This window comes from Brachyhypopomus gauderio, chromosome 16 (genome assembly GCF_052324685.1).
Source record: "Brachyhypopomus gauderio isolate BG-103 chromosome 16, BGAUD_0.2, whole genome shotgun sequence".
In the NCBI taxonomy this organism is placed as follows: Eukaryota; Metazoa; Chordata; class Actinopteri; order Gymnotiformes; family Hypopomidae; genus Brachyhypopomus; species Brachyhypopomus gauderio.
The window spans coordinates 18750473-18773752 of NC_135226.1; the positions used below are offsets into that span (position 1 = coordinate 18750473).

Here is a 23280-nt window from a genome sequence, read left to right on the forward strand (position 1 = left end):
GCGAACGTTTCTGGGGAAGGAGAATGGTACCGGGTCAAGCTTTTGAGCATGCACGCACAGCGCACACCCACCCACACACACACACACACACACACACACACACACACACACACACTCATTCTCCCTATGTATCTCTGGTAATGGGCATCCGGCTGTTGGTATCTTAAATTCAGCTTGCGGACGAAATGCCTTGAACAATCTTATATGGAGCAAGAGAAACTGCTGAAAGGATTCTGCACCCCCTCCCCCTCCACCTACTCCCCCCCCCCCCCCCTCCTCCACCTACCCCACCCCTCCAGCTTTCTGTTGACCTTCTTGGAGGGAGCCACAGCCTCATTCTCCTCAGTAAGATTGCTCTTGGCCTTTCACAAATTGATTAAAACCTGTGCGCTCAAAGAGGGCTGGCTTGCAATTTCCTCTGCGCTAAAATACAAGAGCAACCTGATTATTGCTCTTCTACAGTTTCATTAAGCTGTTCATATCAGTTGTAGCCCACCTTACTGGTCAGAGAATTACATATTGCATTTCAAAATATATTAAGCAGCCATTTCATTAATTGGTATCATGTGGGAAACGCATAACATATACATTAAACTTCATTTCTTCCAAATGGCACGATATAGACTCGCCACCATTCACCGTAAACACTCCAAGGCACCGTCCCTTATAAATGTCATTGTGTGGATTGAACCTTTTGTGCGGATTTATTTTTCTCTGCGCCCACAGCATTAGGCTTAACAGGAAGCGGCGCGGTGCCGGCGGACAGCCTGAAAAGGACCTGGCCGGCTCTTTGTGAACCTGAGCGCCAAACTGGAAAGCAGTGTGTAATGCTGCAGTGAGTGTCGTCTCTGGGCCTTTTCATATCCTTAAAGGTTCTATTCAGCACCATGGACACCAGACCACTGGACAAACTGGGGGGGTCGCCTCATTTCTTGCCCCCTCTCTCCCATTCAAAGCACAAGCCAAAAAAGAAAAGAAAAAAAAAACATATTACATTCGTTTTTTTTTCTCCCTTTTTCTCCCTTTTTCGTTTCTATGGATCCGTTCGACATTGCTGCATGCGACAGAGTGAACCTCGTCTCGTCTTACGGCCCTGATGACGCGGCTCTCCGGGAGACCAACAATACGGCCGTTGTGCCCGAGCGCCACGACAAAAACACTCGACGGGGCCTCCGAGAAGCTTCCGCACGCCCCACACAGCCCAGCGGCTGACGCGCACATGCACGTATAAACACAGAGAGCTGGTGGGTGTGGGAGAAATGAGAACAGGAGGAAAAGTGAAATAGATTAAATATTTAAAGAAGTGTGTCCCCCCCCCCCCCCCGTTCTCCCCCAGGTCCTGTGCGCACAGGTACGGTATATATGGCGAGTTCGGTGTATTTTGGCAGACTTGCTCTACAGTATTTATTTATTTATTTGTTTATTTTCTGAGGCTGTTTTCGTAGCCCATTACGCTGGTGTCAAATTTCATTCCATCACAGTGAACCAGCCTTGTGTTTATGGAACAACACAGTTGACCACAATGTTAATTACGTATTTGCAGGGTGTACATGGTGACGGTCTGTCTCACATCTGATCTGGTGTACATCCTGCTACATCCACAGATGAACTGCAGCCTCTCTGGATAATACTCAAATCCAGTCATAACAAGGCCAGGCAACACGGCTCTGTTCCTCTTCTGAAGCACACCAGTTGGACCACAGGGCTTCAGAGCTTTACAAACACACGCAAGCGCACACACACACACACACACACACACACACACACACACACACACACACACACACACACACACACACACACACACACACACACACACACACACACACACACACACACACACACGGGGAAATATACTTCTTCCTGCTCATTAGTGCAACTGAAGCCAAGGAAAAAGAACAAACTTTGGACAAGCAGAAATCTCAAATGGTCGCCGTTGACGGAAGGGTGACAAAGGCCAAACAACCTCACCGCTGCGGTCCATTTCACCACAGCCCGTCACCACTAAACACAACAACCACTGTCCTCGAATGAGCCCACAGCCTTCAAAGACACCCCCCGCCACCACCACCACCCCCCTCCCCGCTCGAGAGAGCAGGAGCCGCTCAGCAGAGCAGACCACTGCTCTCTCCGGCTACTTCACTCAGCTCGTGAGCCCGGCCATGTCCACTGCATTGCGGCAGACCGGGTCCGAACTGGATTGCCACGTAAAAAAAAAAAAAAAGAGAATGGCGGCCATTTGACAATGGTGGCACCATTTTAATGGAGGTTTCTCTGAGACCAGCAGAGAAAAAGAGAGAGAGAGAGAGAGAGACGTGGTGAGTAGCTGACCAGTTGCCCTGGGCACTGAACAGAAATAACACTTTAGCCCTGTCTCACCCTCAGCCCTGTCTCACCCTCAGCCATGACACAGGCTCAGTCCTGTCTCACTCTCAGGCCTGTCTCACCCTCAGACATGACACAGGCTCAAGCCTGTCTCACCCTCAGCCCTGTCTCACTCTCAGCCCTGTCTCACTCTCAGCCATGACACAGGCTCAGCCCTGTCTCACTCTCAGCCCTGTCTCACCCTCAGCCCAGCTCACTGCTTCGTCAGCACGCGCTGCCCAACACCCCCAGACCCGTCACCTACCACAGAGCTCCAAATCCCACTATGCCAGACTGTCAAACTCAATTGCATTTAAACCGATGTGCGGAAAAGCCATGTCCAACTGTAATGGGATTTTTTTTTTTGGGAGGGGGCTAGAATCCGACAAGTACGAATGGCTCTGTAACCTCCACAAACGGCCCAATCAGAAGCCGGGCTTCCTTCACGCCTCGCATATCCTGTACACCTCATTAATGTTAATACGACAACATGTAGCCAATCTCATTCAAAGCCTCAGAATGAAAGAGAAACGACACAAGCCGCAGGGTGATGAATGACTTCGGCGAGGGCGCTCGTGCCACACGGTGGTGTACAGAGTGCTGGTGACATCACCATTTTATTTCCATTACTGGAGAGCGATGACATGTCAGTCAAGATGCGTGCCCCTGTCATGCAACGACAACTCGAAACATTTGGTATATAGAGCAATCAAGAGAGATCGCAACACATGGGCCTCCTCCCCTGTGTTTCTCACACCAAGTTCATTTTCACTACATACAATGATAAGACACACAAGATAAAGAAAGCGCCTGACGATGTGAATACATCATTAATATGAATCCGTCCTGGTACGCTCTTGCCTTGTATGTTTTCATATGTTGTAGCATCCATGGTGAATGAGGATCAGGAAAACACCATTTCTTTGAAAGGAAAGAGTCTTGATTTAACTAGCATAACAGGAAAGGGACTGACAGGGTAAAATGGGGGAGGTTCATTAGAATACCGGTACAAACATGATACACAGACTGTAGATGAACACATCTACTGGAGTGTAGTCAGAGGTTTACAAACTTAACAGCCTACAATACCCACTCCAGGTTTGTGTTTGGAGCGTGGAACTATGGGGACACTGGTGAGCACCCAGTCCATCACGCATACATGGCCAGTGCATTACAGAGCCGGGAAGCCATTATCTTGAAATGCCACAGTCCTGCACCCAGTGTGAGCAGCATCTTCTCTTTGGTGTCCAGAGTGAGATCCACAATGTTCTCTGCAGATCCAGCGAGCTGAACCGTGCAAAGACAGCGAGCTGGTCCAAGACTCCATGGAGATGTGGGAGTGGTGGACGAGTCGGGCAGTGCAGACGCGCTGAGACACCGGCGGTCCACTCAAAAACACCAGCTGTTATCTTTTCTCCTCGCCAAAACCACCGGCGCTGCCCAGGGGCTGATCGTGCAGTGATTCTTGTATCTCATTTACTTTTTAACCCACGTTCTCCTCATCCTCATCCAGTGGAAGCCAAACGAAGGAGGACTCGAGCCAGTGCAGCATCGCTGGTGTTGATATCGCGCTGCACACCGTTTCTGCCCTTCTGTTAAACTCACGCTGCTCAGATGTCACGGTTCACACGCCTCCTCCAGCGGAGCACAAATCTCCTCGTTACCTTACCCGGCCGCCCTCCGCACCTCCTGCTCCCTCCATGGTCGGTGTTAACGAGGGTGCCGCTTGTGTGTGCTGCCCATAGCCCTCACTGATCCAACGCTGGGGCCTGTGCCTGTGCCATCTCACTGGAGGCCTCACCTGCGAAAAGCAGCTTTGCCTTTGACCCGAGCCCGCCGCCATGAGAACCACCAACCAGCTCTAAAGCTGCATGTTCAGCCTCTCCAGATCTGGTGGTTCCCCCCTCCCACCCCCACAGAACGAAGGCCACACTGCCAGGGAGCTCTGAGTCTCTGCCACAGACAGCTTCACGCGTCTCCTCTCTAAGCCCCATGTTTCCTTCATGAGGACGAGCATGGCCCAGCGACAGTGAGGAAAGCCAAGCAGAATTCACACACCCCCCCCCCCCCCCCCCCCCCCCGACTAGGAGACACTTCCTCCCTCTCATATCGACTTGGCAGCCAGTGATGGATTTGAATCATTGTGTCTTCCTCTGCTGCACTCAACCCAGAGTTCGTGGAGGCAGCCAATCTTCCTAGCTGTGTCATGGCTACACGATGATCTCCTCTCTGGGTTGAGACTCACTGGTGTTTGCTCTGCTTACGCCTCCATCACGGAGGTCCCTCCTCCACCACTCACTCTGGTGCTCCATCCTCTCCACCCCCTCTATACGCATTTCAGGAAGCATTGCAGCACAAACTCTGCTAAGACAGTCTTCTCAAACGCCAGGTAGGTCTGCCGAACCACCACTCTGCTCCACCACCAGCATATCTGGCCTGCCCTTTAGCTTCTGAAGATTTAGCGTGAAACATCACTGGACGCCCACGGCCGACACTGTTCGTTAAGTTGCCGATATCGTCAATTGTGATTCACACACCAATAGGAATTTGTCCTGTACATTTACCCATCTGTGCAGTGAGAACACACACACGAACACACACACACACACACACACACACACACACACACACACACACACACACACACACACACACACACACACACTAGTGATCACTAGGGGGCTGTGGTATACATACACACACACACACACACAAGTGATAACTAGGGGGCTGTGGTACACACACACACACACACACACACACACTACTGATCACTAGGGGGCTGTGGTACACACACACACACACACACACACTAGTGATAACTAGGGGGCTGTGGTACACACACACACACACACACACACACACACACACACACACTAGTGATCTATGGTACACAGGTGCCCAGAGCGGGGGGCAGCTCTAACTCCTGCAGAGCTCCCCAAGGAGCCGTTGGGGTCAAGTGCCTTGCTCAAGGGCACTTCAGGGCCTGGGAATTGCACCCATGACCCTCCGGGCACAAGACTAGTTCCCTAACCACCAGACCGTGACTGCTCGTGTTGTCATCTTCCGGCAGGAGGTCCACAAACACCTACAGAACTTCTCCTGTATCATGATTACAGCCACTATCCAACCGTACCTCTGGGCAGCCACTCACTGGTGGCACCTCTACCACAGAAGACCTCTACCAGCCCACCTTGACCTCTGTTGGCTGGACCCAAGCAGGACTAGCCCTTCTTCTGGGCTGCTTCTACTTCACTGCCCACCTTCGAGGTTCTGATAGCACCAATCATGCTCAACCCTCACTCTCCCACTCTAGAGTCCAGTGGTGAATCCCACAATGTTATCGCTGTGGTTTACAGAGATCATTTGGGCTGATCATGATAAACAGACACGCTATCTTTAAGACTAGTTCGAATCAGACCTCCTTTGGCTTTATCAAAGGAAGAGGTCCTCAAGACAAATTCAAAAAACTTATCAGACTCATTAGATTTATAATGCACTTGATGTTTCCCAGCATATATTTTCAAGGTTCATTAAATGTTATATAAATAAAAAATAAAAAATGAAAACACCAACACTCCATGTTTCACCACAGATCTACATTAATTAGGCGATATCTATAATACTGTTTAACTGAGAATCATGAGTTTTCTGCTTTGCCTTTCATTATTTAGTGTGACTTCAGATCACAATGCACACACTGAACTGTGTACCGAGTACTGAACTGGCCTGAACTGGATCGTGCCACTGGATGCCTGTGGCCTGCTGGTGGGACAGTGTAGAAAGGTATAAAGGATGAGCAGCAAGTTTCTCTGGTCTCATTTCAAGTGCAAGAAATCCTCTGACTCCGAAATGTGAATATACTTTTTCAAAACAGAGACTAATTATAGAGAGCTCCGAAAAAAATCCCCAAAGAACAACTGCTCAAGGACAATTCGAAAAACAACACAGAAAATCCTCTTCCCCTTCATGCAACCAACCACCCCCCCCCCCCTCCCCAAGTGACACACACTGTGTGTCTTTAGTTTTCTCTTTGGATAAGGTATTGTTTAAAAAGACACATTGCCTCGATAGACATTATTGAGCGCTACGTTCCTAGTGCAGCGTATGTCCGTGACTGGTTGTCAGACAGATACATTGCAGGCAGCACTGATCAATACAATTATCCTGACAAATGTGAAACTAGCACAGATCACCTTTGGAATGGCATCACTTGACCCCTACTAACAAACATAAGGTTAAAGGTCAAAAAAGCCATGGTCATAAATTTATTGGTCATCATGGGAAGACTGTACACACACACACACACTTCATTTTAAAAGAGGCTCTGAATATCAGTCCTATTTTTACTGTAGCTGCATCAACAACACTTCGCACCCAAGGGCTTCATGCTACCAAAACATCAGACCTGTCTTCGTTGGAGAACAGCGTGGGGACGGTACTGGTGCTCCACCCAAACCTCTTCGTGTACTGCTCCAACCGGCTCACCACGCCAGGGTCACTGCTCAGTACACAGGATGTGCGTGGGGGCAGACTAATACAAAACAACAACAAACCCCCCCCCATCTCCCTCATTATAGAATCAACTACACCCATGGGTATTCCAGCTAGCAGATCACTGCGTGCGAACGCCAGACATCAATTAAACAGTGAAATTGAGCCAACCCCACCATCGCGTTACTGGCAACAACAGCAATTAGTATTTACTGTGTGATTAATGCCCACTTTACTTTGTTGCGGGACCGAATACCATTTTTCATGTCAAGGTTTACTGGACCGCTGCACTGACTAGCGTGAGTTGGATTTGCACACCTGTTAAAGGTAGCACCAAGGAAACACGTCCCAGTCTGTGGCAGCGTCTGTGTGCGTGGGGGATCTGGCAACCCTTCAAACTTCAACTCATTACGTGAGTGATCAAAGCGCCGAGCAGCTGGCCGCTAACACAACGAGAAGTGAACAGCGTGGGTTGACAAATGCAATCAATGCGACTGTCGCCACTCCGCACGGCTCCATTAAATCCCCGTACGGAACGGGACCGGTGTAGCGCGCAGCCGGGTCGGCAAACGCTGCACGGCCGAGACGTTCCTGTGGAACGCGGACGGCGCGCGAGGAGCGGCGCGTGTTTGAAGCGTCCGCGAGGCTGGGCAGCGCGCGCAGGCTCGTTGTAGGAATGGTACGTGAGAATAAAGCCTGGTTTATACTTTCGCGAGCGACCGTAGCGCGCGGCTCCGCCCACCTTGCGCGACCCTGCGCGAGCGGTGTAGGCGTTTATACTTTTGCGAACGTCGCGAGCGTCGCTGCAGTGTTCTCCGAAACGATAGGTGGCGATAGGTGGCAGTGGAGAATAAAAAACCCCTGCAAAACCGGTGAAAGAACATTTTACCTGACCAGAGACCTATATACACCAGGCATCAAACATAAATATGGCTTTGCAATGTTGTCCGAAACGATATGTGGTAGTATAAAGAAACACCCCTCAAAAAAGGGGAATGAACATTTACCTGACGCATTTTGATGTTGCTTTGTGTTTCAGGTTTGAAAAGTGCTGGAATTTAGGCTAAAGTACATTAAAATGTTGAAATTACGTTATCAAATACGAGCCTCTTGTAATTCCAGGACGAAACATGAGAGAACGTGAAGACGTTAAGATTTGGCGTTTTGAAAACAAACAAATAAACAACCATTAAATAATGTGATAAAAAAGCGAATTATTTCGATTCATTTTGAGTATATGTATAAATATTTAACTTAATTAAGTTTAACGTGCTGGGAAATACTGAAATAGACCTTTAAAGTGACGTACAAGTGCTTTAATTCCACCTTATTAAGGTGTATGAACCCGGCAAACATGACTTTGTCGTCATTTTCGCCGCGCGGACCCTCGCGCCGCTCGCGGCGCGTCAAGTATATGTGTATATATACGGTCTCTGGTCAGGTAAAAATGTTCTTTCCCCGGTTTTGCAGGGGTTTTTTATTCTCCACTGAACGTCGCGAGCGTCGCTGCAGTGTTCTCCGAAACGATAGGTGGCAGTGGAGAATAAAAAACCTCTGCAAAACCGGTGAAAGAACATTTTACCTGACCAGAGACCGTATATATACACCAGGCATCAAACATAAATATGACTTTGCAATGTTGTCCGAAACTATATGTGGTAGTATAAAGAAACACCCTCAAAAAAAGGGAATGAACATTTACCTGACGCATTTTAATGTTGCTTTGTGTTTCAGGTTTGAAAAGTGCTGGAATTTAGGCTAAAGTACATTAAAATGTTGAAATTACGTTAACAAATACGAGCCTCTTGTAATTCCAGGACGAAACATGAGAGAACGTGAAGACGTTAAGATTGGGCGTTTTGAAAATAAACAACCATTAAATAATGTGATAAAAAAGCGAATTATTTCGATTCATTTCGAGTATATGTATAAATATTTAACTTAATTAAGTTTAACGTGCTGGGAAATATTGAAATGGACCTTTAAAGTGACGTACAAGTGCTTTAATTCCACCTTGTATAGGTGTATGAACCCGGCAAACATGACTTTGTCCATCGCGCTGAAGCGCGGCGCGCGCGCGAAGTTACAAAATTCGAGAGGTGCACGACCTCGCGCCGCGACAGCGCGCGAGGCCCTCGCGCACGGGCGGAGCCACAGCGATTACGTCATTTTCGCCGCGCGGACCCTCGCGCCGCTCGCGGCGCGTCGAGTATAAACCAGGCTTAAACGGTCCTCACTACGGCAGCTGTTCTTATGAAACACGGCAACTTTTCTGTCAGGTAAAGAAAACTTCATCAAGTCTACAGGCATGTGTTGTTTTGTAACCCAGAACATGTACTAAGGCGGTGTGTTAATTTGCTTTTACTGGGCTAGGTATATTCTGAGGCCAATTTCTTCTTTAAAATAACAGGCCGTTGCTCACTTTAATTCAACACTATTTTTCTTCTCCAAATAATGTTATGCTTATCGATTCTGGAGAGAGACGCATTTAAAGCGTCGATAATGTAATTAACAGTGATTTTCCTACCCCGTGGTAACTCGTTCCCACACTCATTTTCATACCAGCTTTCTAATTCTTGTCAGGAAAACTTAAAAATAAAACAAACACACACACACACACACACACGGCTGCCAGTGGACCGGGGGACCGTGGTGAGGAGTCTGCCGCACGGCCACACGGTGTGAAAGCAGCTTGCTCTCTTCCAGCCCGACATCTGCTCCTCCGCAGACCTGCCTGCACAGTTAATACGTCCTTCCTAAGGGATAATTAACCGCCATTGAGTCACCTCCGATCGTAGTAAAGTGCTGCTATTCTGAGTGAGATTTATCAGCGCCAAATCTTCTGCCTTTCACTACTCAAAGGCGCGTCGCTTCCTGTAATCATTTCTTATATAAAGACGTGTAAATGGCTGCTAAACTACAGCCGGTGTTATTATCATGGGAACCAGCTTCACACTTACATCTCACACTGCAGGCTCGACACCAGCGCCCAAACGGCTGCCGCCTTCCAAAGATAGTTTACTTTTTTGGAATATTTTTTGGAATAAGTTGTTGTCTCATTGTGATTAATGCTCAAACGTTGTGGTCACATTTGTCTTACTTTACCTTCTCGGGCTTCTCCGGCCCGTCTTGCCCCCCTCGACAGTGTGAAGGTAAATAACGAGCCGTGTGATTCCCGCCGACGGCGACTGGCGCGAGCACGCCGCATTTGCATGATTCATCTTTATTACTGCGGTGTCTGCGCCTCTTATGGACCCGGCACGCGCCTCACAACTCGCGCGCTCAGTTCATTAGCAGCAGCTCCAGCGGACCAGCGGTTCACCTCACCTCACGTCGTTTACTGCGCCACGTGGCCCTTCTTGAAGGCTCGTTTCACCTCGTGACGGATGTGCGCCACACGACGCGACATCTTTCACCGTTTACGCGTCGCGACGTGAAGACCTGCGGTAACCGCACGCGCTTATCGTTGGAACCACAACGTCACTGAAGATCCATAATGCAGGAATCTCAAAGACAAATAGTGAGATGTCTAGTTGAATAACTGAGGTGAAAAACTAGACGCGGTGGGTGCTGGACGTATAGCACCAGAGTTCTGCTTGTAATGTAATAATTGGCGTTAACTGCCGTGCATTGTGTTTGTCTGCGTCTCAATGCGCACCCCCCCCCCCTCCCCCTAGTTTGCTGCTAGTTCAGGCCCTAGAAGAACGAGCAGCCAATGTAATGTGAATATCCTAAACACATGCAGAATGTTAGGCGGTGTCAGGCAGGCCATCAGTCAGGCCTTTATGGGAAATGAGAAACTTTATGGGAAAATGCTAAGTGTGATGAGAGTAAAATTGCTCTGAGTCCCACTAGACTACAGGCCAACATATCTTCTAACACACACATATGCACATTATTTAATTTTTTTTTTTTTTACAAAAGAAAACCTCATTATCTTTCTGAATAAATACGGCAAAAAAAAACAGGCAAGAAAACAGGAAAAATCTCACCGTTCCCAATTCTTCTGGAAAACGAACAGAATAAAGATGAATTCAGCATTTGCACCCTTGTCCGCCTCCACCATCCCAGCTAAATAAATCTAGCTGCATCTCCGAGAAGACGGGCGGCAGACGCATTCGTGTGGAGAGGAGAAGGGTCTGGTTCTGCAAACCAAACATGTTCCCCAGGTGATTACCCACTACCTCCCTTTAGTACAGAAGCTCTCTCCCAGATGAAGTGGCTCCTAGATGGGACCTGGCACTCCAAACAGCAAGAAGAAAGCCAGAGCTGTCGGAGGCCTAATCACCGTAGAAAACCCAGGACCCGGCATGTGCCGCACCTGCCCGGGCCAATTAACCAGGTGTACACAGCCTGCCAATCCTATATGAGGTGGGGACGGGGGGGAGGCCGATCCACTGAACTAATGTTTGCTCTCCGTTGACGGCCCGGTCGATATTATAACGGAGCGCACGGACTAAGAGATCGTGGCCGCCACCGGGAGAAGGGGCGGGGCGCCTTGCCAGGGTGCAGCGGCCGCTTGGGGATTATTAAAAGCACGACCACGCTGCAGGCGGCCAGCTTGCACGACGCTTCTCCATCCAACAGCTGATTGCCAATGGCCCCTTACGCTTTGATTTCTTCCCGCAGCTCACCGCCGCTCCACTGAAGCGCCCTTGCGGAGGGCAGTGTGAATGATTGGTCGGGAGGGAGAGAGGTGAGGCCCAGGCGCTCGCCGCATCATAAATCAAAGATACCAGAGCCAGCCGAGCAAAGCAACGCCCCCCCCCCCCCCCCACCCACCCTTTCATTCTTTACGGCCCCACGGCAAGCCCCGGACCCCCCCCGTGCAAGAAAAAAAAAAGCCCTGCTGGATTTGTGAGCGGTATGGATTACCAGCCTAAGCCCAAGAGCTGGGAGGTCGAGATGCATGGAGACGGTGCCTTTGATTTGGGGTGAACATCTCACCTGCCGCTCTCACCTCTATCTCCACAGCCCTCTCATCTCCGCGGGAGCGGGCTCTCATTATAATGCCAAGCGAGTCCGAGCGTGCAAGCGGCACGGTCACCGCGGTCACCACACGCGTCACCCGCGCCGTCCTGTAAGAAGACGGGACGCGGGTCCATGGAACCGGCGGCCCGAGCACGGCGGCAGCCGTTTGGGAGAAATGACGCCGGTGCTCCAGACCCACAGGTCCAGAGTGTTTGTGGGGCAAAGCAGACAGCTCAGTACAGCACAAGATGAGGCTTTAAGCCAAACAAGGTCCCCTTCCAGAGAACAAAAGCTAAGAGTGTCCAGGTGCTCAGGAGCACCCCAGATGTTTACGGGCTCACATGGGTTCTCGGATGAAACGAGGAGGTGGACAGGTGGGGGAGAGGAAGGCATTCTAAGCTAATGGAAAATGGCTGTAAGGAACAGAGGGGACCAGAGGGGAATGACACGTTAACAGCGACTGGGACAAACAGTCCTTGTGGCTGCCGGCAGGCTGGAATCGGGGATGGCTATGGCAGAGAGCTCTGCTCTCCTGGGAACCGCCCGAGCCCAACACACAGCTGCACATTCTGGGGTAGCAACAGAAACACTCGTGGCACGGGGTAACAATTAGAAGGATATACATGCACTGAATGGTCCCTGATTAGCCCACAGGAGCACATGGTAATCATCCCAGTGAAACAAAGGCTGAATATTTTCAATCTCTTTACATTATGTGGCATGAACCAAAGAGCAGAGTTTCACTGATAAATGAGCCCCGTCTCTTTGCCATGCGTGTTCTTCTGTTTGTGCCCATGCAATGGCCACACATTAGTGCTGAGGGCTCAGTTTCCCATAGAGCACACTTCCCTTCAGCAGACTGGAGCCTGGCGGAGAGTGCTGAGTATTGGGGAAAGTGTAGTCCTCTTCATTAGTGTAGTCCTCTTCATGAGTGTTGTAGGAAAGAAGGGCCGTTTTGGAGCTCTGCTCTTTTAGAGACTATCTGACATCAGTGTTGACATTTTTACCTTTTCAGTTTGTGGCCCTGGACATTGCACATAATCCACTGATATTTACGATTTATAAGACTACTTTTTTCTACTACCAACCTGTAAAACATTTTCTCATTTTAGTTATTTCACAAAAGCTTATGCAACGTTACCACAAATACCATAACATATTTTACATCCCAATCAAAGCCTGATGGAGAAAGATAAATCCTGCCGCACATCAATCCATGCCTGAAGATCCTGTTGGACCGCGAACATTATAGAACAGAAATGTATTAGAACATCTACTTCACATTTCTACAACATTTTCTTTATCTCATACTGCACATGCTCTTTAGTTTATGATTAACGCAAAGGTCTGATGCAATGCATTCAAATTGAATAAGACTTCTCATTTCAATACAAATTTGAATGGCATAAATTGAATTTGCAGATTATCAGACACTCTGTGACTACTAGAGCTCTGATTTCTCCTTGACCTGAAACATCATAAATCTACATCTGAATGTACACAAATTATCTGCCAATTATGTCAGGGGAAGTAAATGAACAAATACAATTCAGATATGTTTAAGCAGAGACCAAATACACACAATGCCCCGTGACGACCTTTAACCAGTTCCGCAGTTCAGGAGAGAGATGATGTGAAATCGTAAGCTGTGGTGTTAAAGTGTGATTTAAGGTTTTGAGGTTGCTAAGTTATGGAAGGGGAAGAAGAGGAGAATAAAACAGCCCCACACCTTGAGCACCCGGTCATAGCGAGACATAAAGAACAACCATAAACACACACGTGTGTGTGTGTGTGTGTGTGTGTGTGTGTGTGTGTGTGTGTGTGTGTGTGTGTGTGTGTGTGTGTGTGTGTGTGTGTGTGAAATCCTGTCAGAGACAACAAAAGGTATTTTATTTTATATTATAAACTAATGGAAACCAGCCAAATATAATAAAAAATCTGCAATTTCTTTCCAATTCAATTAAGATTCTTTTGTGAGTGTGTGTGCATGTGTGTGTGTGTACATGCGTGCACACACGCATTTGCATGCCACATGAGACAATAACATCCTGAATAATTGGAGGAGAACACAGACTGTGGCAGATCCGGGTCAAGAGCACACGCGCAGAGACTAGACTGGAGAGAAAGAGAAAAAAAAACACCATATAGGACCTTTTAAAATGTGTTTTATAATTAGATCTTGTGCATCACCAGGGCTTTGTGCTCCAGCAGTGAGCATTTATTCAAACTGCAGCAACATGTACAGTCAGACAAACTAAATCTCACCACCCCATTTCTCTCCCAGGTCTCACTGCCCCTTTTCCTTCTTAATGTACACTCTTGATGCCTGACAGAATAATTGATCATCTAAGTCAAGACATCTGCACGGATCACCCGCGGGGGAACTTCAAATGGTTTTAAACAGGTTGGGTATTTTATTATGCACAGTCCTGGACGGACGAAGTGGGAGGACGTCTAGTACGTCTGTGGAAAAAGTGACGAGAATGTTGAAAGACGGATACACCAGACTGCGTGTTGCAGGGAGCCAGCGTGGTGTCGTAGCAGCCCCGTGGGGGGAGTCTGCCGGCCATATTTTCTCCCAGCGGCCCCCCACTCGTGTTGCACACTCTCCCAGCCAACTATCCATCAAGGCTGCCGATGAGGCGGCGTGGCCCTGCGCGAGATGGGGGGGCCATCTGGCGGTGCGGCATCTATCCGTCACGGCCTTGATGGAGGTTGGGCGAGCGTGTGTGGAGTACGCCGTCTCCCAGCGCACTCCAGAGTCCGGCAGGGGTGACGGTTCCCTACAGCTCCCCATCCTTTCAGTCTGGATTAACCTCCTATACTACAAAGAGGGTACAAGGGCATTGAGGGATTGGTGGCGGCATGAAACAACTCTGCAGACCTGGACCTGATGGAGTAGCCAAGGGGGGGGGGGGGGGGGGGGGGGGGCTATCGTGGGGTGGACCGCCCGCACAGATCTCTGGGTAATGGAGTCACGCGTCAGGGCTCGACCTCCACGGGGGTCTCCACACAGCGGGCTCGAGCTTGGTGTGACCAGCGGCGGCAGGGGGCGATATGTCAGCCTCCTCTGACACTCCCATAATCACAGCGGGGCACCCTGGGGACCCCTTCACAAGAGCGGTCAGGCTGTGGATTAACTCAGCCCACCACACTGGCACAGAGCAGAAGAGCGAGCCCAGACAGCCAGCACTCTCCCGACCCGCCCCCGACCGGCGTGTTCGGCGCCTGCAGACCCATGAATCTCGTGCTGCTCCGCCCTTGCCGTCGTGTCCATCAAGCCTCGATGTTTGGGTCCAAGAAAATGGGCCCATTGCCCTTTCTCTGCACCTCCAGCAGAGAGACACGGTTATTCACAGTGTCATCCATTTGAGTTAGGCAGGACCTGCTTTTAGCTGTCTCTCAGTGTGCGGCGAGGATTGATGGAACTGTGCATTAGTTAGAGTGCTTTTCAAGGTAAGAACGAGATGGAGTGCAGCGCGGACGCCATTGTCCACCGCAGCGAAGGTGACTGATCAGAGCAACGTACTATTAATGGGCTAGGCTGATACTTCTGGCTTAAGTTACACATAGCGACGTTCCGACCGTGGGTCACCTTAAGGTGGCTTAGTCACTGTAGTAGCGTAGCTTGACCACTGAACGTCTTCTGCTCGTGACGACATTATTGTTTCACTCAAAAAAAAATATCTGTTACTGGATTGCATATTCTCCATTTAAAAAACATTTTAGTAGTGTTTTGCCCAGTAAGCATATTTTGTACTATTTTGAATGAAAAACCTTTAAATTGTGGAATACATTAATCAGATAGATCAGATAGAAATAAATCTTGTTCACCGTAGAACATGGATCATGGACCCTTTGTAGCTTACACAGCAACTACACGTTTCTATTGAAACAACATCTACACCGGAACCAAAACGGCTTTCCACCGTCACTTGTGGTTACTTAACTAATATGTATAAAATTCACGAAGTAATTAATTAAATCAGAAACACGCAGAGTCTCAAGACAATATTTTTGGAATATTTGCGGTACTGTGATCAAAAAGCAAATAGAACTGGACCAGGCACCGTCTGTATTTCGACGTCATTGATTCTATTCTCATACTCTATTATCAATAGAAGTAACTGAACAAAAACGTGTGCAACGTGGACGTTATTTAAACGGTCACTGTATTGTTGGGGGGAACTGAAAACTGTATTTGTGAAGAGTATAATATGTGCAGGTTGTCTGTATACTTTGTGATTTTGAGACCAAAATGACGCACGTGATTTTATATTGAAGGTTCAGTTTTGAACGCAATCTGTGAAAGACGTGGAACTATTGTCCGAAGATCCCTCAAATAATGTATTTTTAAAGGTTATGTACATTATGTCATAACTATTTCCTCAAACATCTCTTTGGTGTTATTAAAATTCAACACTTAGAAATTACGTTTCCATTTGGTTATCTGTTTAAAAACGTTATCAAAGTGACTGCAAACTTTTGGGGATAATTGCCGTGCTAGTACAAAGACAATAGATAGCAACAATCTCCCGTTGGAAGTTTGTTATTCACTTATATGAGAACAAAACAAAAAAATAACACCAACTCATGAAATACAATTTAGAAGTAAGAGGTCTGCAAAAAACAGGATTTGTTCAAAAGCGCCGACCCACGCGGTCTCTCGTGTTTTGTGTGATTTATCAAATTCTCACCGATTACTCAGCTTTGCGCAGGAGTCCATCTGTTGGAAGCCACCGTGCGAGAGCAGGGACCATATTTCTGTTACATCACGAAACGGTATCGGGCTGTAAATACCCCTTACTGTCCCCGACATAGTAAGAAGGCACAGGCTAATAGAGAGACACGATTGGACACTGCCGCTGAAGCTGCATGCACCCTGCTCCTCACAGCTTGGACAGCGGGCAACGCGTGTGTTCCAAAATGCCATAATTTTAATTAATCAATATCTTACCTTTCCCCCGTGCGACAACCACAACCGCAAGTACAGTCAGCACCAGGACGACCGTGTTTGGTCTGTAATATACTGTCGTGCTCATGCTTTCGGCAGTGGGGTTCCTTTTACGGAATAATATGTCCTTGTGTTAAAACACTTTCCTAACAAGCGTACGCGAGGAGCCAATGCTTCGAAAACCACTTGCAGTAGGACCTCCGACGCCCGCGGCAAGCAACGCGGTGGCCCCGTGCGAGGGACGGTTCTGATCAGATTAGTAATCGTAATGAGAGCAGAAGCGGAGAATGTTACATTTCTACGCTCACTAAGCCGATTGCTCGCGTGGTGCTGTCAGCGCCTCCAAGACTGAGCTCCACCGTTTCAGCACCGCGGACAGCTCCTAGCGTCAGCGACTGGAACAACTTCAGTTTCGTGGAAACTTTGTACCGTACATAATCTAATAGTGCCCTCGTCTAAATATTACATGTGTTCCGTTCACTACTGCTCGAGGGGAACGTAAAAAGATATAATGGCTCTGTTTGTACACTCAAAGGTTTCCTGCGGAGTTTAATACATGACCATCAATTGCTGGGTAGTATTTGGAAGGGAATCATGATATAAAGGGGCGGTGCCTGAATGAAGTTACATGTATAATTATATATAGCAGTGGATGTGTAAAATAAAACCTAAATATGTTCACTAGAGCTATAGTCACCGTCAGTGGGCCTCTGGATTAGACGGGAACCATATAACGTTTTGGTTTTTAAAGACTCGCTCTAGAGAGGTAATTGATAAATGGCTAATTAAATACATTTATTCTAAGTATGTGAAGTCTATGGAGATATTGTAGATGAAAAAGATCTGAAAACCTCGACTATAATTACCTGTGTAATGACCCACCTGATCAATGTTCCGTATTTGCTCTCTGCGAAGAAATAAATCGGCAAGGGAAGAGAAACTCTCATGAAATATGTATCAGCCAAAAAGCTTTAAGAAAATATACAGAAACGTCAAGCAACGTTCACAGCTACGGTGTTACGAACGTATGTCCATGTGTCAACGAAACGTGTACGCCTGGTGCTCGTGTTTTCTAAACCCCTATTGTCGGGAAGCTAGTTTATGAAATGTTTGACCACTGTTGCTCGCCTAAATCCATTACTATTCAGTCCTCAACAATAAAAAATGTTTTAACTTGTACTGCACCGTGGATAGTCAGAACTCGCGCTTGATCAGAAATTCAGAGAGACAGAAAATTCGATTTTTTGGGGGGTGGGGGGAGACCCACGAAGCATGACATGCTCACTAATGTGCTCGCTAATGTGACCGTTTGCAGATGAGTCTGCAAAGCTTTGCGTGCTCTATGAGGTGACGCGTACTGAGGCGTTAATGCCGCGCGTGCCCCCAGGTCTGAGGCCACGACACTTCACTAAGAAAAACACACAAGTCGTATATCTACATCCCAAAGAGGGACCGACCGACTATTCACGCTATTATAGAGCCTGATCTGTAAGGTACGGCACAATACTTGCATATTCATACCATTATCCTAATTCAAGGTAGTCATTAAAATAATATAGGCAATTAAAGCATTTCATGGCATGCTTGGGACAATTCTGAGTATTCAATTCTGAGTATTCAATTATGAGTACATTGTTGGATGTTAATATGAGAGATATATGCTCACATTCTGAATAAATCATCATGCCAATTGTGCATTACCTAATAACTTACATTAATACAAAGGGAGCTGAAATCTTATGCATAACATGCAATTCAAATGAGCTACTCATCATAACAAAGACATTCAATGACCACAGTTTGACCAACAGGGAACAGGCTGGATATTATAGGTTCAAAAAGCCTAGACCACCATCAAATCTGCCCAGGGCCCTTTAATGGGTCACTATTAACTTCTGTCATAGACTGTGCAGGTGCACCGTGTCAAAGTGCATCAGTGAACGCTAATGTTGATTTGTGCCGATATGGTTTACATTTACGGCATTTAGCAGATGCTCTTATCCAGAGCGACTTACAAAAGTGCTAAGTGCTAAGGTTTTGTGAAATCCAAGTGTAGGGAAATTTAAAAAACACAGATATCCTCTAACGATCTGATCCAATGCCTCATTTGGGCACCTGGTAAAAGCAATGCTTATCAGGGCAGAGCTGAATCAAAACACTCGGAGGGAGAGTTGAACCCATAGCACTTGCATGGTTATCCATATTTATTGCCCCCCAGAAAGCAATCACACCAGATAGAACGGCCATTTCTCCTTCCCCCCTGATACATAACACTACAAACAAATGGACATCGGAGTGTTTAAGTGAAAGATGTGAGAGACTCATCTAGCAGTGGCTGTAAGAGGGTGGGGCAGGTTCAGAGGGCGGAACAATCTCAGAGGGCGGGGCAATCTCAGAAGGGGTGGGGCAAACATCAGAGGGCGACGGTAGCTGCTTCGTGCACATCGGAGATGTTTACATACGTGTTTACATACGTGTGCACTCCCCAACTCCCTCAGCAATCTACGACACTGGAAGCCAGCTGCAACTGTAGACTAAGAGAAAATTAGATACATATTCAAATGACTTGCAGACAGTTTTGTTTGAAGGCCTGATTAAGATTGACAGATAATGAGCATGTGACATGAACACCATTGTGCCAACGTAGTCATTATGTGGGTGACTAATGCCACTGTTTTGCTCCGATATGTGGAGCTAACGCCCCAAAATGGAATGTTCCGTCATTCCACGGACTCAGACCAGCGTTAATATAACAGAGAGTCCTTTTTGTTTAACTATCCTCAAAACACTGTATTTCAACTGGAGAACTGACATTTTTCTGTTGTCATTTACTAAATTAGTAGCTCGGACCGACTCCTTGGGGTCTTAAATAGAGGTGAAGGCATCCATTTGTCTGCTGTTCATACTTTTTATGTAGATTAGATAAAATGTTTTGGGACACGTCTGGTTCAGGGTTTATATATTTAAGAAAGGTTTGCATCTGTTGTGAGTCACTGCACTGGTATGGAGTGCATGACATCTTTCCTTTCCTGTTAGCTCATCGTCTGTCAATCAGGCCGCCAGTCAACGAACACGGTTACTCAAAATGTGCTGAAGGCATCAAGTGTTTGAGAACGACTCCATTTTTTTTCCATGGATATCTGGCTTTTTCCATGAATATTCGCCCCTCAGTGAACATACGACACAACCGCATGAGGGGCGTCTTCTTCCGCAGCGGAGGCCTATATGTTGTGCTCGTGTGCTGATGGAATGGCCAATAAACAGCAGTTAGGAAAAGTCTGCTGTCCAGCAAAACAAAATGCCACAAAACAAAGCTTCCATCATCCTTTTATCAGCTGGAGGGAGGAGGTGAAGAACGCATTCACCACTCAGCTGTAATGAAATCTGTGTTCCAGGCTTCAACACAATTTTCCCGTACATGAAAGTGGATGGCCACAGCACTGCAGCTCCCCGTTCTGCACAACATTAAATCTACGAAAGAAGCCAAAACAGCCCATCAATCAGGGCTCATCAGGTCTGTGCGTCAGGGCCGGCTCCTCTGGGCTTCCAGTCTGTGATCAAGTGCTGTTTAAATGAATTCAAAGCGTGTCCAATCATAGCAGACACCACCACCCCCCCCCCCCCCCCTTCCTGGTCAGCCTTCTAAAAAAAGAGAAAGATAGATTGAGAGAGAGAGAGAGAGAGAGAGAGAGGTGCTCTTCTCTTCCGGAGCATGACTATGCATTTGCACTGTTGCACTGTTTATTTGTCTTAATAAATGCCAGAGTCCTTGCTGAGGTTATTAAGTGCCCCAGACTCAAAATGTATCTCCTCTCTGCACCCAAAGCAGAAGCTCGTTTACCCGATGAAGTCATTCTCCCTACACAGGTCATCTGGCAAGGCAATGAGAATGAATACCAAGCCAGCAAGCTCACAGCGTAATCTAGTTCCTGTTGTGTAAAGCATTACAATATACAAATGTAGTATTGCTGTATTCTGTTCTTATGAGGCTCTATTTCCCTTGGGTTGTGTGGCATATAGGACTGATTCCACTTGCTTTGCATAATCTACATTTGGAGACTTGAGGACTGGAGATCTAATATCAGAACATGGAACATACAGTACATAGAAGAATGATGTAATCCTGATGTCATGCTCACACAACGCTCTGTTCTGCTGACTGAATTTCATCTAGTATGGCTGCTTACCCTGAAGACCATCACATTATACAAAAAGAATCACGCAACCTAAATTTCTGAAACATTATGGATAGCCACTCGATGTGTATTTAGCCCATGTTAAAAAATCCCCAAATTGTACATCTGCTCAAAATCATAAACTTAATCCAGAAACGAAGCTCTCTCACCGCTACAAAAAGCCCCACAGCCCATAACAAGTAGCTCATTTCTATGCTCTGCTCATAATCGGCTCCCGTCCGCTCAGCGCGCTCCGCAGTGTCGAGTGCAGCGAGGTCGCCAACACTACGGGCAGCCTGCACCTTGACCAGGTGTGACCCGTCCCACTAAGCCCCTCCCCACCATTTATCACAGTATGGAGCTGTTCTGCGGAGCCTCGGGCCGGGTCGGGGTCTCTCCGGTCCCGGTGCTCCGTTCACCCTCAGTGGTCAGGGATTTGCAAGACGTTCTCTGCAGGTTCTGGGTCCACAGATAAATGCAAGGGCAGGCAGAAATCGTTTAGCTCGAGGGCAATGGAGAACCATGTACCATGGTGACACCTGTCCTAAAGAATAATTGTCTTGCGTGGTATTTCTGTGTTTTCTGACCGGGCTTGTGGGACGGGGGGCGTGGAAGAATGAAACAGAAGATGAGCAGAGAGAAATCACTGAACCTGCAGCTTCAGTGCACAAAACTCGTTTGTTTCACACAAACACTCATTTCCAAAATAGCTTTGCCAAGCAGAAACAAGTTATTACAAGAAAGCAAAAAGTCCCAGGTGTTCATTAAATGACCTCTGTGGACCTGAACATGAATTCCCTCTGTAAAAGCTCTTTAAAGATTTAAGATGTTTTATGTCTACCATCAGAAAAAAAAAATCATTAGGGCAATATTTCTCAAATTGGTGAGAATGGGTGATGCACTGGGATCAGGTTAAAGAAGATGGAGGCCAGTACTGTGTAAATACACTGCACATTTTATAGCACTCTGTGCTCCTAATATTCTAAGCTTCTCATACTAAAAGCTTTCCAAATAACATTCTTCCTCTTCGTCAGTACAAACGTTTGCCCTACCAATTAGATTCCGGTTCAACTCCCAGCTGTACCATCTGCTTTCAGTAACTGGTCAGTGTGACTGTGTCCTCTCTGAGCAAAGCCTAGGCAGCATATTAGGTAGGATATTAGATATTAGTATGCAACAAACAAGCCAGTGATATAACAGAGTCACAGAGTCTTTAGCGTCCTGCTTCTTCATTGAGGTACTTCTGAACACCATGTTGTGAGCAATGGTACTGTAGGAATCATATTTAACGGGGATGTTTGCAGGTCAGAAATAAAACTCATCATGGTATATGATAGAAAGACTACATTAGGAATTTGCCAAAACAAAATGATCTGCCTGTAAAGACTGCTGTTAGTGTCCTGTAAAGACTGCTGTTAGTGTCCTGTAAAGACTGTTAGTGTCCTGCTTGGTACGTAGCTACATGTGTATATTCTCTACTTCAGTCCTGTGGCTGCAATTCTACAATGATCAATCGACCTCAGGTCATAATTAGAGGCTTCAGCTACTTTTACATTCTCTCTCACACACACACACACACACATACTTCCACTGTCAAGGTGATTTCTGTCCCTCATTAATTCTACCCCCACACCTAACTCTAACCTTATCCTCTGTAACCAAAATTAAACTTTATGGCTCTTTTAGTTTTTCAAAAGTTCCAGTTTTTGTTAAAAATAAATAAATAAAAATCATTTTTAAAACACAAGGTGGTCCCCACAAGGACAAAAGTGTCAGCTGTTCCTGTCCTAGTGGAGACATTTGGTCCTGACAGAAATATGTAAACTAGTACACATTGCCCCCAGCCCACACCCCTCACAGAGCAGTGAAAAATATAGATGTTGTTGACTCAAAAGGTTTATATAAATTGCTAAAAGGATAAAAAGCAGGACAGGAGCAGAAGGCTCAGTGTGAGTTCACATTAGCTTAAAAAAACCCACCCTGATACAGCAGATGAGACGCCTGCCAGACTCCACACTGCAGAGGCACATCAGAAACAACCCAATGGTCATTAAGTGTGACATAAGACAAAATAGTTTGGACCGGTAGACCACAGTGAACACTTTTTGCTAACACTGAATGAGGTATGCTAGCAAGTGAACTCAGAGAAGCTTCCTTTGGGGAGACTGTGGACTCAGGTAAGCACAAACATACAGCTTTTCAGGTTTGGAAGCAGAATGTTAGATGGTACCGTTTCATGCTTGTGCATACATTATTGTAACACTCAGAATTTTTCCCCTTGGAGGCACTTTCCAGCACAAGAACAAAGAACAAACACAGAGT

At 47.1% G+C, this 23280-nt stretch overlaps 1 protein-coding gene across 4 annotated transcripts in view; it reads right to left on the reverse strand.

Moving 5' to 3' along the window:
- sez6b (seizure related 6 homolog b) overlaps positions 1-23280 on the reverse strand; it is a 157848-nt gene that overhangs the window by 113589 nt on the left and 20979 nt on the right. Inside the window, exon 1 of one of the 4 annotated variants that reach the window (XM_076976737.1) lies at positions 16787-17166. The exons of 1 other annotated variant lie outside the window; for it this stretch is intronic. In XM_076976737.1, the coding sequence (XP_076832852.1) occupies positions 16787-16871 (85 nt within the window). In that variant the 5' untranslated portion in view covers positions 16872-17166. Of the gene's footprint in view, positions 1-16526; positions 16581-16786; positions 17168-23280 lie in introns of those variants that run through there. 2 more of the 4 variants (XM_076976736.1, XM_076976739.1) reach the window with 2 other exon arrangements.